Below are 17,135 nucleotides of genomic sequence, written 5' to 3' on the forward strand. Positions count from 1 at the left end.
TTCACTTCCTACTTGACTGAGGGAAAGATGTCTACCAACTTGTCTGTGTGGTGTACATTTTTCCATGCATGAATTCACTTTTCAATTTACAGAGGTGGTTATTCATTGTGAAATAACAGGGAGAAGGAAGCTACCCTGAGACGCGAGCGCTGGCGTTTCCTGAAGAGGAGGCTGGGGCCAGCGCTTGCCGACTCGTGGCTGCGGCTGTCAGAGGTAGGTTGGAGCTGACAGCCCGCAGCCACGGACATTACAGTATCCCACCTCTTACGCCCCCTCTTCTTGGGACCAGAGTGAGAGAGAAACCTCTTCAGAAGAGATGGGGCATTGAGGATCTCCTCTGGCTCCCAGGACCTCTCTTCGGGACCGTACCCCCTCCAATCCACCAAATAAAAAAAGTCTCTCCTCTCACTCTCTTGGTGTCCAAGATCTCCTTGACCTCAAAGATGTCCGAGGGGCCGCTGGAGGTAGGTCAGATTCTTGTGGTCCGTAAAAATCAAGATCGGGTGAGCTGCGCCCTTTAGTAGATGTCTCGACTCCTCCAGAGCCAATTTGATGGTCAGTAACTCCCGATCCCCAATCGAGTAGTTGCGTTCTGCGGAAGAGAAGAGCTTAGAGAAGTATACACATACCCTTGGCTTGCCCTTGGGACCTCTCTGGAACAGGAGCACCGACAGAGGATGCGTCCACCTCCAACGAGAACTGTAGAGAAACGTCTGGATGATGGAGGATAGAAGCTGACGTGAAGGCACTCTTCAGGCTATTGAATGCGGACTCTGCCTCGGGAGTCCACACCTTGGCGTTCATACCCTTCTTAGTAAGTTTAGAGATGGGAGAAGTCAGTGAAGAGAAGTTCGGAATAAACTGCCTGTAAAAGTTAGCAAATCCCAAAAAGCACTGTATGGCCCTCAAGCCTTGAGGACGTGGCCAATCCAGGACAGTCTTTACCTTCTCAGTGTCCATCTCGAGGCCTTGATTCGAGACGATGTAGCCCAGGAAGGGTAGAGCATCCTTGTCAAATACGCACTTCTCCAACTTGGCGTACAGACGATTCTCCCTTAACCGTAGCAGAACCTGACGGACATGTCTCTGGTGCGTCACAGGATCTGGGGAGAAAATCAAGATGTCATCAAGGTAGACTACAACACAAACGTATAGGAGGTCACGGAAAATGTAATTCACAAACTCCTGGAAGACCGCGGGAGCATTACACAGGCCGAAGGGTATTACTAGATACTCAAGGGTCCATCACGGGTGTTAAATGCAGTCTTCCATTCATCGCCCTGACGAATCCGGATTAAGTTGTAAGCCCCACGCAGGTCTAGTTTAGAAAAAAATTTGCACCACGTATTATATCAAATAGTTCGAAGATCAGTGGCAATGGATATTTATTCTTCACCGTGATCTGGTTAAGACCACAGTAGTTGATCCAAGGACGAAGAGAGCCATCTTTCTTTTTGACGAAGAAGAACCCGGCTCCTGCCGGGGAGGAAGACTTTCGTATGAAGCCCCTTTCTAGGTTCTCCTTCACATAGGCGGACATGGACAGAGTCTCTGGCAAGGAGAGGGGATATACCCTACCACGGGGAAGGGATGCACCAGGTGTCAGTTCAATAGGGCAGTCATACGCCCGATGTGGCGGCAAAGACTCCGCCTCCCTCTTGCTGAAGACGTCCGAAAAAGCAGCATAATGACCCGGTAATCCTGCCAATGACTGAGGTAGCAAAGGCTGAGCCGAACGAATCCTCACCAGGCAATGACCTTGACACTCAGGGCCCCACTGAAGAACCTCTCCAGAATTCCAGTCCAGAACTGGGGCATGCAGTCGGAGTCAAGGCAGGCCCAGCAACACAGGGTTAACGGCTTTGCATAGGACATAGAACGACAGGAGTTCGGAGTGAAGAGCCCCTACTTGGAGCCTCAGCGGCTTGGTCACAGCAATAACTGGGTCTGGCAGAGGTAGTCCATTCACTGAAGCAACGGTCAACGGGTCCTCCAGGGGGGTAGTGGGTAATTGCAGAAGGTCCACCAGATCTCTGCGGATAAAATTAGCAGTGGAACCAGAGTCCAGATACGCAGAGACCTGATGCGTTCTCTCGCCGGACACTATAGTTACGGGTATGGACAATTTAGACGGAAGTCCTTCTTTGCCCAGGGTCGTCACTCCAAGCAACCCTAGGTTTTAGGATTTTTGGGGGCACAGGCGCACCAGGTGGCCATCGAGGCCGCAATAAAGACAAAAGTCCAGATGTGCATCTGCGTTGTCTCTCTTGGGTAGATAACTTATGATGATCCGTTATTACCAACCTTTCAGGAGGATCGGCATCTGAGGACAGCAGGGGTTGCTGCAACGTAGGGGCCAAGCTAGGAAGGACTCCCTCCCGTTGAACCTCTTGGAGGCGTTCACGGATCCGCATATCAATCCGGGCAGAGAGAAGGATGAGGTCATCCAGGGTAGACGGCAGATCCTGGGCGGCAAGTTCGTCTTTAATTCTGAAAGATAGTCCGTGACAGAATGCAGCCACTCGGCCAGGCTTCTCAAACACCATGTGAAACGTCCAGAGGAAGGCAGGAAAGTCATAGGTCTCTGGTCCTTGTCTCTCCCAGACAGGGTTTGCCCATGCAAGGGCCTTTCCGGTGAGGAGAGAAATGATGAAAGCGACCCTGGCACCATCAGACGAAAAAGTCCTAGCATACAAGCTGAAGTGGATCTGGCATTGATTAAGAAAACCGCGACAGGTACTTGCTTCTCCATCATAGCGGTCAGGAAGGGGCAAAGAAACACGTGGGTTAATACTGCCAAGAGGTGTATACTGAGGATCCACGTTGCCAGGAGGTGTAGTAGGAGGAACAATATTGCCAGGAGGTGTAGTAGGAGGAACAGCAGCTTGTGCCTCCTGCCGACGCGCAAGAATGTTCAACGCCTGGAGGAGTTCATCCTGTCGGGACCGGAGGTTCAGCATATCCGCTCGCATCTCATGCGTTGTCGTCACAGTTTTGAACCGGCCAGCGGGATCCATGGCCTGAGCGTACTGTGACGAAGGGTCTGTGGACCCACTGGGCTGTACCGCCTTGGCGGTAAGGCAGCTGGCCAACAGGGCACAAGTCTGAGTCTATGGTATATAGGATACCTGTGGCAGCACGGACAGTAGCTTGGCAGGAACTAGGCAGCAGGTGGACGAGGTGAACTAGGGGGCTGGACCCCTCTTATAGTCCAGGGTACTCACGGGTCAAAGGTCGTCCATGAGGTCCGTACGGGATCCGGCAGAGGTGAGTGGATGCGAGCGCTGGCGTCTCCTGAGGAGGAGGCTGGGGCCAGTGCTTGCCGACTCGTGGCTGCGGCTGTCAGCGAGAGGTTGGAGCTGACAGCCCGCAGCCACGGACATTACATGGGTTAAATTATTATACTCTGCCCCATCCTCACAAGTGGCAGCAAATGGTTGCATTTCAGACCCTTTCCCTTTATATCGAGGTACCAGACAGTGTTGACCTCTCTCTCCTTAATTATTTGCACTGGCAGTTGAACCTCTCGCTGAAAGACAAGAACCCCGTATTATTGGTTTTAACTTCCCTCCCATATAGGAAAAGGTTAGCTTGTACGCAGACGACACTCTGCTATATCTCGGTGACCCTGGGGTGTCCTTGCATGTAGTACTTTCCATAATGACATGTTTTGGTTCAATGTCCGATATTCCACCATTAGATATATCGGCTCCTGTAGCAGCAGTGACTTCTACCCCACACCTATGGTCAACCGCTATCACATATCTTGGTATACGAATTTCAAGGTCACTATTTGAATTTGAAGCGCTAAATATATCTATCTCTATCTATTGAAAGTATTCTCACCTCCTTCGTGTGGAATATTGGCAGGTCCCGGGTAGCTAGTCATCGTCTACATGCCCCATGGGATGAGGGTGGTGTATCCCTCACTAGTGTTAAATGGTACTATATAGCTAGTCAGTTGTCCCATCTAGCCCAGCTGAATGTGAACTTGTCCAGACCCTGTTTATTTCCATTACATTACTCCCACCCCTTGCATGTTCTGTTCTGTGGCCGACTACATACAGTTGGAAGCTTGCATGATCACCCGATCCTGAACCAGGCCTTACTGATGAGGGATGCGTCTCAACGCATATTCTACTCCAATGACATCCCTAGACACACGCCCTTATGACACTGCAGGGCTCACCTGGAACTATTGTAGCTCTCCTTTGACATCCCCTGGCACAGGAATGGTATTTGGTATCTTTCACATATGTATACGGACACTAGTATTAAGACATACCCAGAGCTAAAAGAGGAATTCTCACTCCCCTTCCCCCAACTATTCTAGTATTTAAGACTCAAGCATGCTCTTGAAACTCAATTGGGCGTAGGTGAGATAACTTTCCAAAGCTTTCCACTTATATACTATCTCCCCCTCTTCAACACCTGATTTCCAGACTTTATAGTTTACTATCCAGTAAGTCCAGAGACTCCCTGCTTGTTCCACTGAAGGAAAAATGGGAAGGTGATGTGGGTCCACTAACTCATGATGAGTGGGATGAGGCCCTTTTCTCTCCTAAAGTTGTGTCTTCCAATTTTATAGAATACATAGACCATATTATACCACCTCCAGACTGCATAAATTCCGTCCCGAACAACCGGACAAATGCCCTAAATGTGGGCTCACATCGGGCTCCTTTTATAATTTGGTGTGGTCCTGCCCTAAGGTACCCGGGTTCTGGGATCAGGTTGTTACATTTTTAAATGACGAGATGGGGACTCCTGCCCCACTGTGCCCTAAGTTTTGTCTATTCACTCCTGATCCTGCAGAATGTGATTCACAAAATATCCACAATTGTTGTGGAGATGTTATACTATGCCAAAAAGCTCTTATTCAAAACCTGACTGTCCAGTCGTGCCCCCACATTTTCAGAATGGATATCCATTGTAAGCAGTATGTTGCCTCACAAGAAGTGGTTTTATCAAAATAGAAATTGCCCGCTCAAGTCCACTAAAATTTGGGACAGAAGGCTATAGTCCTCTGCCACTGTCCCTTCTTCCCAATATAAACTCTTTGACTCAATCCCGAGCCCTTGACCTGTTGTTTACTACAGAAATTCCCTCATTCCATATTTAAATATACAAATACACTATATACATTTTAACCTATAATGCTGTATAGGTTTTGACCCAGACCTTTTGCTGAATGTTACTGGTCAGTCTCATTCTTCACTTGTACTTGTAGAAACTGTTTGGTTGTTTTTTTTTCTTTTAGATAACCAGTGAAATCTTTAAATTTTTTTGCCTTAGGCGGAGATCGGCTTTACATACAAGTTTATAAATATTTGAGGAATGTATAATTACTGGATGCACTTTCTTTTCTATGAACCTCATTGTTTGTATCTGTAACTCCACAGCTGAAATACTGTATTGAATTACTGAACTCTTTTATACTATTGTTTTACGTTTTCGACATTTCATGACGTGATTACTCTGATGCCTTACAATAAACTTTATTTGCAAATTAAAAAAAAATAAAAAATACAATAGCGCGACATGCTAGCAAAACTCTGGACAGACTGCAATTCACATCACAACCACTGAGAGGCCACACAGACACATATAGAATAGACATCTCGTAACGGATTACCACAAAATCATGTTTTTTTTAAAGCTGGTCATCTCGCGCCGAATATCGCAGGATATGTTTAGAAAAATTTGAAAAAGTAAATCAAAAAGAGAAGTAGTAAATCCAATATCTTCAGGTTAGCAAAGATGTTTATTTGAAAAATGCTCTTGGAAAGTACTCCTTGTGGAGATCAAGCTGATAGGTAGCCTTAACAGCAATGCCCCTGAGAAAAATGTGTGCAAAATAGCTCTTCTCCAGAATGAAAAAAAAACTGTCTCCGTATAAGAATCAATACCTTCCAAGAGCTACATCAAAGAACCCTACTCTGTACTGATAAGGAACAACAACTCCGAAACGGTGTTGTCTACAGATGGAGGTCTTTTGTTTGGTTATTAACCGAGTCATGTTTCAAGGCTCTATAAAAGGTCAGACATTGAGGTATAATAAGAGGTATAATAATTGGGTAAATAAATAATTATCCACAGATGTGTGGCAAGTGTCGCACTGATAAATGGTGCCAGATCTTATCCGCTTTTGGACACTCTGCACATTTTGCATCGCCATATTCTAAAAGCCAGAACCTCTTTATTTTTTCTCCACCCGAGCCTCCCTGCGGGAACTAATAGGCTTCCGTACTAGGAAGCGATTGTTAGGCTACAGTTGCCATAGCAACCATCGGAACACCCGCGGGTGCCGATGGTTGTCATTAGCAACCATAGGGTGCGATCTAAGGGGGTTAATCGGCCGGATCGGAGCCTAGCTCCGGTCCTGGCCGTTAGAGCACGATGTCAGCTGTGACAAACAGCTGACACCCGCGCCCGTGGCAACCATCGTGGTTGCCGACAGGCTACAAGACACTTCGATGCATCGATCGCGTTGACCGATGCATCGAAGGAGTTAATCGGCCGGATCGGAGCCTAGCTCCGGTCCTGGCCGTTGCAGAGGGGTGTCGGATAGCCGATACCAGGTGGTGAAAGCGCTGGCTCGGCTTCTGAGCCAGCGCCATCACATACACCACGTCATAGAGCTGTGATTGTTCAGTCTGCTTTGACTGACCAATCACAGCGATCACCGGCAGGAGACCGCTGTGATTGGTCCCCTCCTGTCTTACTGTGCTGTTCAACTGTCATAAACAGTTGACGGCACAGTTCTGTCACCTTGTCCTTTGACAGGGTGATAGTTTTTAGCCAGGATGCACCGGTACGCCCCGGTGCCTTAAAGAGGCTCTGTCACCAGATTTTGCAACCCCTATCTGCTATTGCAGCAGATAGGCGCTGCAATGTAGATTACAGTAACGTTTTTATTTTTAAAAAACGAGCATTTTTGGCCAAGTTATGACCATTTTTGTATTTATGCAAATGAGGCTTGCAAAAGTCCAAGTGGGCGTGTTTACAGTAAAAGACCAAGTGGGCGTGTATTATGTGCGTACATCGGGGCGTTTTTACTACTTTTACTAGCTGGGCGTTCTGACGAGAAGTATCATCTACTTCTCTTCAGAACGCCCAGCTTCTGGCAGTGCAGACACAGCCGTGTTCTCGAGAGATCACGCTGTGACGTCACTCACTTCCTGCCCCAGGTCCTGCATCGTGTCGGCCACATCGGGATCAGAGGCTACAGTTGATTCTGCAGCAGCATCAGCGTTTGCAGGTAAGTAGCTACATCGACTTACCTGCAAACGCCGATGCTGCTGCAGAATCAACTGTAGCCTCTGGTGCCGATGTGTCCTCGCTCGTCCGACACGATGCAGGACCTGTGAGTGACGACACAGCGTGATCTCTCGAGAACACAGCTGTGTCTGCACTGCCAGAAGCTGGGCGTTCTGAAGAGAAGTGGATGATACTTCTCGTCAGAACGCCCAGCTAGTAAAAGTAGTAAAAACGCCCCGATGTACGCACATAATACACGCCCACTTGGACTTTTACTTTAAACACGCCCACTTGGACTTTTGCAAGCCTCATTTGCATAAATACAAAAATGGTCATAACTTGGCCAAAAATGCTCGTTTTTAAAAAATAAAAACGTTACTGTAATCTACATTGCAGCGCCAATCTGCTGCAATAGCAGATAGGGGTTGCAAAATCTGGTGACAGAACCTCTTTAAAGAGCCTCTGTCACCAGATTATAAATGCCCTATCTCCTACATAATCTGATCGGCGCTGTAATGTAGATAACAGCAGTGGTTTTTATTTTGGATCATGCTGGGCTGGAACAATGTAGGACACTGATTAGTCACTGATTGGTCAGCGTCATACACTCCTCTGTACAACGCCCAGTTGGTAAAAAGTAAAAACACGCCCAGTTGTCCATTGAGAAACTCATTAGCATAAATCTAAACTAGCTCATAACTTGCTCAAAAATTATCGGTTTTCAAAATAAAAACCACTGCTGTTATCTACATTACAGCGCCAATCAGATTATGTAGGAGATAGGGCACTTATAATCTGGTGACAGAGCCTCTTTAAAGGGTAGTCACCTATTAGTGGCACTAGAGACCGTTTTCTTCCTTCTGGAGGAGAGCTAGTTTGCATATTTGAAACCGGACAATGCATTTTGGAGTCAGACTGACTATGGTGAGTGCAATCGTACACTTTCGGGGCTACTGTTGTACCCTACTTTCCTTATGGAGCGCTATTTGTTTTTATATTTCATGTTGTCAGGTGCAGATCAAGATATGCAATGCTACAGACCTGCTGCGTCACTGTATTTGATTTGATGATAAAGACTATCGACTTGTTTTACTAAGTAGGGTATAACCATAAACATATATTTTACAGAGAAAATAAAACGTTGGCTAGGTGATTCCACACACTGTACCTCACCTCCAAAAGTATTAGGTAGTAAGAAATAGAAACTCCACAACATAATTTGTATACATAAGGAGGACAAGGAGTTATGCACATTTCTGTATTAATATGAAAAATCTAAAATCTTTTAGTATTAAAAGGGGTGCACCCCTTGAAAAAGCGATTTACGCGAAACGCACGTCGAGGCGCTACACTGGACACACGGATCACTCTGCACAAATGGGTAAGTTACCTTGCTTAGGACATTTATCCACTCTTAGAACTCCTTCTTTACAATTTTTATAGGGCATCTTGTAATAGTGGAGGTGGAAGGCTAATATTTCTCTTTCATATAGACTCCATTTTGCCCCTTTCCTATGTGAATTTATATCTAAGTTTGTTTATAATATTATGCTTTAGAGCTACTTTACACCCATCTGTGCATATGATTATTGATATGGAATTTACCAATGTTATGTATTTTACACATCATTTAGGTCAGGGGTCTCAAGCACGCGGCCCCTGGGGCTGTCATCTGCGGCCCGCGGGACACAGAGCCGCTAGTACAGACTTTGCTCCGGGACTCTGGAATTCCCTGACATCGTTGTCCACATATGGACAGCAATGTCTGGGGCTTCCCCAGTAGAGTGCTAGCATATATGGACAGTGTGTCAGGGTCTTCCCCAGAGCGGAGTCCTTGGCAGAGCGCTAGTATCGGCTCTGCTCCGGGACTCTGTGTAATTCCCTGACATCGCTGTCCATATATGGACAGTGTTGTCAGGGTCTTCCAAAAAGCAGAGTCCCGGGCAGAGCGCTAGTATCGGCTCTGTTTCGGGACTCTGTGAAATTCCCTAACATCGCTGTCCTAATATGGACAGTGTTGTCAGGGTCTTCGCCGGAGCGGAGTCCCGGGCAGAGCGCTAGTATAGGCTCTGCTCCGCTTCTCTGGTGAAGCCTCTGACATCGCTGTCCATACATCGACAATGATGTCAGAGGCTTCCCCAGAGCAGGAGTCCAAGTGATGTTAGGAGCACAGCTGGAGTCCCAGGAAAAGACTACTAGCGCTCTGCCCGGGACTCCAGCTCTGGGGTTGCCCCTGACATCCATGTCCATATATGGACAGTGATGTCAGGAGCAGAGCTCGAATCCCAGGCAGAGTGCTAGAAGCGGCTCTGCACCGGGACTCCAGCTCTGAACAAGCCCCTGACATCACTGTCCATATATGGACACTGATGTTAATAGTTTCCCCAGAGTTCCGGCACAGAGCCTATACTAGTGCTCTTGCTCTGCTCCAGGACTCCGGCTCTGGGGTTGCCCCTGATATCACATTCCGGTCCAGGAGGATCCCCTGACATCACTGTGTATGGACAGTGACGTCGGGGGCTCCAACAGTAGAGGAATCCCCAGCCAAAGCGTCGACAATGCTCTGGCTGGGGAGCCCCAATGGAGCTATTTACTTGGGGTGTGTGTGGCAGAATCTGCAGAGGGCCCTGTGGCAGCATCTGCAGAGGGCCCTGTGGCAGCATCTACAGAGCGCCCTGTGGCAGCATCTGCAGAGGGCCCTGTGGCAGCATCTGCAGAGGGCAATGAGACAGCATCCACAGAGGGCACTGTGGCAGCATCCACAGAGGGCACTGTGGCAGCATCCATGTTGAAATAAACACGTGGAGAAATATCTCAAATTTTAAACCTAGCGGTATTATTATAGTAATGTAGTATTATTATTATTATAGTAATATAGTGTTATAGATCAAATAACTAATTGATTAATAATTTTTTATTGTATCAAATTTGAAAGTAATTAGGCCCGTCAACTTCCCATTTTTTCTATATGTGGCCCACTTACCTGACCGAGTTTGAGAATCCTGATTTAGGTGTAGCCCGTGTATAGCTCTACAGTATGGGATCCGCAATGTGATTTTATCCCTCATGTTTTGTTTAATAATAAAAGATTAAATATTTTTGTATTTGTACAGAATAGTGCATGACTCCATGTCCTTCTTATGTATACAAAATAAGAAGGGTATAAATAGAACTAATGAAACTTAAAAGAGAAGGATAAATCAGAGACCGGATAGGTTCATGTTTTCTCACATGCCAGGCATATACAGCTTATACATACATATTCGATGTAGCCTATGCCAATGTAGACTATGCTTTTTGACAGTGCTTAAAGCATAGGCTACTAATCAACCCGTTAGTGACCACCAATGCACCTTTTTCACAGTAGTCACTAACGAGCCTTAGGCTAGGCGGACGTTTTTTCATGGTGGCCTAGTCTAAGACTTGCATGGGTGTCCCGAGCGTGCTGGAGTGGGTGCTTGGCTTTCTTATGACAGCCGGGCTCCTGCTCTAACCATCGTAATTGGAGTTTCCTCCAATTGCGGCTTTTAAAACCCCTAAGATGCCACGGTCAACAGCGACCGCGGCATCTAAGTTGTTTAAGAGGGAGGAGGCTCCCTCTGCCACCCTTCGGCAGCCCGCAATCTACATCAAAAGCAATCGCATCTACTGCAGCATGATAAATGATTGAAATTACTCCAATAAAACAGATTTCCCATGATGTTCAAAATCACCTGAATACTCTGTAAAAAACAAGAGTTTTTTATTACTAAAACTTGGAATATCAATGATGATATCACATCCACAAAAATTAGTGGAAAAAATATCAAAACAAGTCCTCACACAGAACTTTAAAAAAAAATATAAAAAAATCTTGTACTAGCTTTCATTCTATTAAAAGGTTATTTTCTATTGTTATTTTGGCCTTTCTGTTGTAGTTTCCTTGGACAATAAAATAAATATTTTTTCACATTATTTATATTTATTTAATTGCATGGGTTTATACATAGTTACATAGTCAGTAAAGAAGTGTCATGTCCATGGCCGCGGACAGTCAGGCTCATTCACCTAGTGATGGCCGCAGCCATGGTTCTGCGAGCGCTGGCCCCAGTCTCCTCCTCAGTAGACACCAGCGCTCACTTCCGCTCACCTCGGCCGGGTCGCGCGGACTTTTATGTTTAATTAGCCCATGCGCACCGTGAACTATAACAAGGGCCCAGCCCCTTCCTCCCATGCCTAAACGTTGTTGTTGTCGTACCCTAAGTTTGTCTATGCAAATGGTCTCCTAGTGTCTTCCAGTTCCCAGTGTATCCTGAATCACGTGCTATCCTGGTCAAGTGCTGTGCTGAGCTTTAGTCGTGCTGTGCTGCATACCACGCCTGTCCTGCTAAACCACGCCTGACGTCTGCCTGCTGCCTAGTCCCAGCTGAGCCTGCCTTGCTACTGTCCGAGCTGCCACAGGTACCCAATACGAACTATAGACGGTTTCCTGCGCCCTGTTGGCCAGCTGCCATACAGCCAAGGCGGTACGGCCCAGTGGGTCCACGAACCCAACGTGACAGTAAGTATTCGGCACACAGATTGGAGAAAAAAATGTAAACTACAATCTGTGTGCCAAATACTAATTCAGAATAGGATTCGTGCACAACCGTGAGCTAGTGCTAATTGAACATCTACACAGTTACATAGTACGGTCGAAAAAAGACATATGTCCATCAAGTTCAACCAAGGGATGGGAGAAAGGGAAGGGATGATATCATACAAAACTGAGCTATTTATCTAGCTAACCTGCGAGTTTACATTATTTGTCTTCTGACACAGTACAGTTACCAGAAAACTCTGTTAGAAGAAGAAAGAAGGTGTCAGAGTTTGCAATAAACAAAGCAGCTCCCAATGCTATAATCTCCTCTAACATAAGAAGAATAATTAGAGCTTGTCAAAATTTATACCAAGTGAGATTCTTTCAAGGACAGATGTCTGTGGACCGGCTGTAGGGTTGCAATTCCAGTAATGGACAAATATTCGAAAATTGCTGTGCATCCAATTCCGTAATATGTCTGCAGAGATTACACTTTATAACCCTTTCAGTACCGGAGATGTTTTGGGCTTGGATGTCAAGTGCAAAATTTTACCTTGTGGTATATTGTATTCTAAAGGTGATTTTTTGTCTTTTATTTTTGAGTATATCCCCCAATTTGTTTTTTCTTTTTTTGCGGGACACAATTTAATTTTGTAGGTCTTATTTAGGGAACAATGGTCAGAAAAGGGCAAAAAATTATTTTTTCCCTAAATTCCTTAGATGGAATAGGCTTGGTATAATTATTATATATTTGTCTTAACGTACATTCTGCATGACAGCAACGTCACTTTTGAATGCCTGAGCACCTGATGCCCATGCAAAATGCATTTATGTCACGCTGGAGATCTAATTTTGTACATGTGGATTCGAAGAAGTACATACATGCTATGGCACTGTCCATATCTGATTGGACAGTGTCACAGCCATAGTAACACGCCCCCTTACCAGTACATGCCGCGTTGACTGTTCAGGGGGTTATTTAAATATCGGGCGCCAAATATAACGGCATCAATATCTAAATAACGGTGGGAGGTAGAATGTTTTTTTAAAGTGCCCCAGGGTTTGTGCAGCCCTGCCCATTACATGCTGCACTCAGCTGCACATGTATCGGGAGGTGAAAGGTTCTCTTTAAATGCAGTGACTGTTTGCACACGCTTTAATAAATTGTCCACTTGGTTAAAAAATAAATATATAGATACTATTAATAATATAACTTTCTCTATAAGCTATTCTTCAATTCACATTAAGACATTTGCCTTAGTTCCTTGCTAAATTAGTTTTAAGAAATCAAAGCATTTATCTGCTTCAAAGGCTCAGGTTAATTGAAACAAGACGTTTTTGGGATAATAGATTTTTTGCCACCGTCTCTAAATGTGAAAATTTAGCATTCATTAAGCTGTGGTAAAACGCCTTTGGTTAACCCCTTTCAATTCTACAAAAAAAATATATATATTTTACACCCACACACTTATTATTTGCATATTTGTATTCAGTAGAAACATTCAGCAAGAACAGTCACTTTCTTTTTATATCTAAACCCCACTGGTTTTCATAGAAGCAGCTAAATAAATGTGTAGGAAATATAGTAATGGTATGAAATTGTAACACTGGAAAGTGAGTTTATTTCCAGGGCAAATATGATAAGTAATGACAACCCTGTGGTTCTATATTTTTACTAGTAGTCAAGTTCAGAACGTACTTTCTGGCAATAACTTTTAAAAAAAAAGGGATTTAATTTTAACCCTGTCTTGTTGTATAATAAAAGGTTTGTCAGTTCTAATAGGTAATATGGATGTAATGGACAGAGTCCCCCACTCAGGCCCACCCATTAGGACATGCAGTTGATACAGACATGGCTCAGGCACTTCCCCCAGGTGAACATGGCTGTGGAACACAGCTTCATCTTGTGGGGCAGTGCTGCAGTTCCCTACACAGCTGGTGGCTGGGCCTTGTGAGCTTGTACCAGGGGAAAAACTGTGGAGTCTTTGCAACGCTAAACCAGCGCTGTGGCCTCTTAATTCTCAGAATCGTTGGGCATGCAGTTTTTCCTTGAACAGCGACGCTCCCAGCCGCCAGGTATGCAGGAAACTGAAGCACAGCCCCCATTTACTTGAATATAGTTGTGTTGCAGTTCCCTGCACAGAAGGTGGACAGGAACATTGCAGTACAAATAATTAGCCAAGGTGACCTCAGTCGCTTCATTCTTGTTCCTGTGTTCAGAAGGGGTGCCAGAGTTCAGAGTCCCATCGATCAAAACGTTATGACATATCCTAGCGATATGCCATATAAGAAGATTTAAAATATTCCTTTAACTTAAAAACATGTACTACTTAAGTTTACTCGTTAACCTCAATCAAATGTTCATTTTTACACTAGTGGAGTAATACTTTATACAAAGAAAATGCATGTATTCCAAAGCATTATTGCCTGTGCATAACTGACAGGCAACTGTTTGGACATACACAGGTACGTACATAAAAGCATTTTCACAAGCTAGTGACCCACACTTGTCAAACCTGTGGCCCTCCAGCTGTTGCAAAACTACAACTCCCAGTATGCCTTAAATGCATGCAGCAACCAGGGAATGCTTGGGAGTTGTAGTTTTGCAACAGCTGGAGGGCCACAGATTTGACACCACTGAGCTAGTGCTTGGGGCCCTTGTAAAGCCTCAGGGTGTTAAATCAGTGCTGAAGATTATGATGCTATGACAGAAATAGAGGGACCAAATGGAGCTTTTCCTTATAGGTGCATAACTTTGTCTCTCTTCCTGGAGCCTGTAGGACATACCTTTATGTCCAAACGCATAAATCTGCTCAGCACTTGGACGTACAGATAAGTCCAAATATGTTAACAGGTAAAGGAGTTAAATACGCACTTTAAATTATCATAATTGTCAGGTTTCATAATCACAATGTTGAAAAGAAAAAAAAATTGCGTAGCTATTACAGAAAGAAAAAATTTATAATTTCATATGCAGAACATCTGTTATTTACTAGCTACCCTAAGTTACCTGCATTCCTCGCATCTTCTGAAAGCGGGCTACTGTGTCGCTCAGTGTGTAAACCCGCACGTGGCCCATGTGCAATTTTCCAGATGGATATGGAAACATCGATAAGACATAATACTTTGGTTTTGTATTCTGTAAATAATATGAAAAAATCTCTTTAGTGCAAAACACATACCTGGCATATTACAGCCCACCATTATAAACCATAGGAATCATTGCTAATCATTTATGTGCATAAATATGTTTTATTCTACAGGGTGGGCCATTTATATGGATACACCTAAATAAAATGGGAATGGTTGGTGATATTAACTTCCTGTTTGTGGCACATTAGTATATGGGAGGGGGGAAACTTTTCAAGCTGGGTGTTGACCTGGTACAAGCTCACATGACCCTCTTCCCATTGAAAAAACTAAAGTTGGATACAAAATGGCCGACTTCAAAATGGCCGCAATGGTCAACACCCATATACTAATGTGCCACAAACAGGAAGTTAATATCACCAACCATTCCTATTTTATTTAGGTGTATCCATATAAATGGCCCACCCTGTATTATCATTGCTATTTGCATTAAAGCAAGGAGAGGAAATATTGTATTTCAACAAAAGACATTAATTATGAACATGGCTGCATTGTTTTTATCCCTGGGATTGCAAATGCACTTCATCATTTTATTTTATGCTGATCATTATGTAAGCATAGAGATAGAATTTTATAAAAAATATTGAACAATAAAATTTAATTGCTCGAAAATTTAGCAAGACCAGCATCAAGAGAATTTTACTCATCGGATTTTAGAACAACTCTTATGATAATTTAGGAAACACCCAGCTACAAACAAAAAAATAATAATCCAAAAACAAATTATATTTTCAGAAGGGGTAAGAATTATACTTTCAGAGGGGTATTGCAACAAACATCTAGATATTTCTTATGATGCAATTACTGAAAACCAAAAGGATCATATGCAAATTTAAAAAAATATTGAAGGTGACATAGACATAGAAAGAACCACAATAATATGTAAGGGCTCATGCACACGGCCGTGCCCGTAATCACTGTAATCATCGGTCGCCGACGGCCACATGATCTCCTAACCACAGGATAGGTGATAACTTGCTGATCGGTGGGGGTCCGACCGCTCGGGCCCCCATCGATCACGAGAATGTGAGTGCCATTCCTCCGAATTAACTGAGCAGCACCTCTCGCATGCGCACTGCTGCTCCATTCACTGTCTATGGGACTGCCGGAGATAGCCAAGTACAGCACTCGGCTATCTCCGGCAGTACCATAAAGAATGAATGGAGCAGCAGGGTGCAAGCGCGAGCTGCCGCTCCATTCATTTGGAGGAATGGGACCCCCGTTCTTGTGATCGTGGGGGTCCCAGCGGTTGGACCCCCACTAATCCGCATGTTATCACCTATCCTGTGGTTAGGAGATCGCTTTTAATACTGGAACATCCCCTTTAGGACCCAGTTACTATTCGTTTTTGGCACGGATCTTGACGTGAAAACGGTGTCGGAATCCGCACCAAAAATGCCACAAATCTTCCCCCAGTGTGGCTTTTGACTGCTCATGGTTAAAAAAAGCGGAATGCCCTTTCTTGAAGCAGTATCCTCCTCTGAACCTCCATTCAAGTCAATAGGATACAGAAAAAAAAAAGCACCACTCTTTAAGAGTTTTTTTTTGCCATAATTTTTGCATTGGATATATTTACAAAAAAAAAAAAAGACCAAAAGGCAAAAAAACTGACAAAAACTTACATGTAAACTTACCCTAAAGGGGTTGCCCTTTATAAACCCAGTTTTAATATACCGTATTAGGGGTTAGATAGCTAATAAAGTTAAGATTCTCACACAAAGTGGGGCCTCTCCCTCTGGAGGACTCTTCGGATTCACATATAATCAGAGTGGACGATTTTCCTAGCGATAACAGCTGATTACAGGTCGTCCCGTGTTCAGCTCATCATCAGTGAACATATCAAACAGAAAGGGGTTGATATGTAAGCGCATAGCGAACTTCCACTGTAAGTCTACGGAAAATCTAGATGTGTTACTAGCGGCTTTTGCCCCGCATTTGCTGTATATTTCTCTGTATGCATTGCAAAGGGTGAAATCTGCAGTGAAAATCCACTGCACTTATGCAAAATGAGCATGCAGGGGATTTATGTGTCGATGAGGTTTTAAAAACCCCATCCACATATTGTCCTGTAAATTTCACTGGATTCTAAACGTGGCCTAAAGAACAATCACCTTAAAGCGTCACCAGGCCCTTTACCTCACCAGGCCCTTTACCTTGTATTATTTGG

At 44.5% G+C, this 17,135-nt stretch overlaps 1 protein-coding gene across 2 annotated transcripts in view; it reads right to left on the minus strand.

Moving 5' to 3' along the window:
• LARS2 (leucyl-tRNA synthetase 2, mitochondrial) overlaps positions 1-17,135 on the minus strand; it is a 243,775-nt gene that overhangs the window by 210,375 nt on the left and 16,265 nt on the right. For both annotated transcript variants that reach the window (XM_075828588.1, XM_075828589.1), the window contains exon 3: positions 14,829-14,957. In XM_075828588.1, coding sequence (XP_075684703.1) covers positions 14,829-14,957 — 129 coding nt within the window. The remainder of the gene's footprint in view (positions 1-14,828; positions 14,958-17,135) is intronic.

This window comes from Rhinoderma darwinii, chromosome 5 (genome assembly GCF_050947455.1).
Source record: "Rhinoderma darwinii isolate aRhiDar2 chromosome 5, aRhiDar2.hap1, whole genome shotgun sequence".
Lineage (NCBI taxonomy): Eukaryota > Metazoa > Chordata > Amphibia > Anura > Rhinodermatidae > Rhinoderma > Rhinoderma darwinii.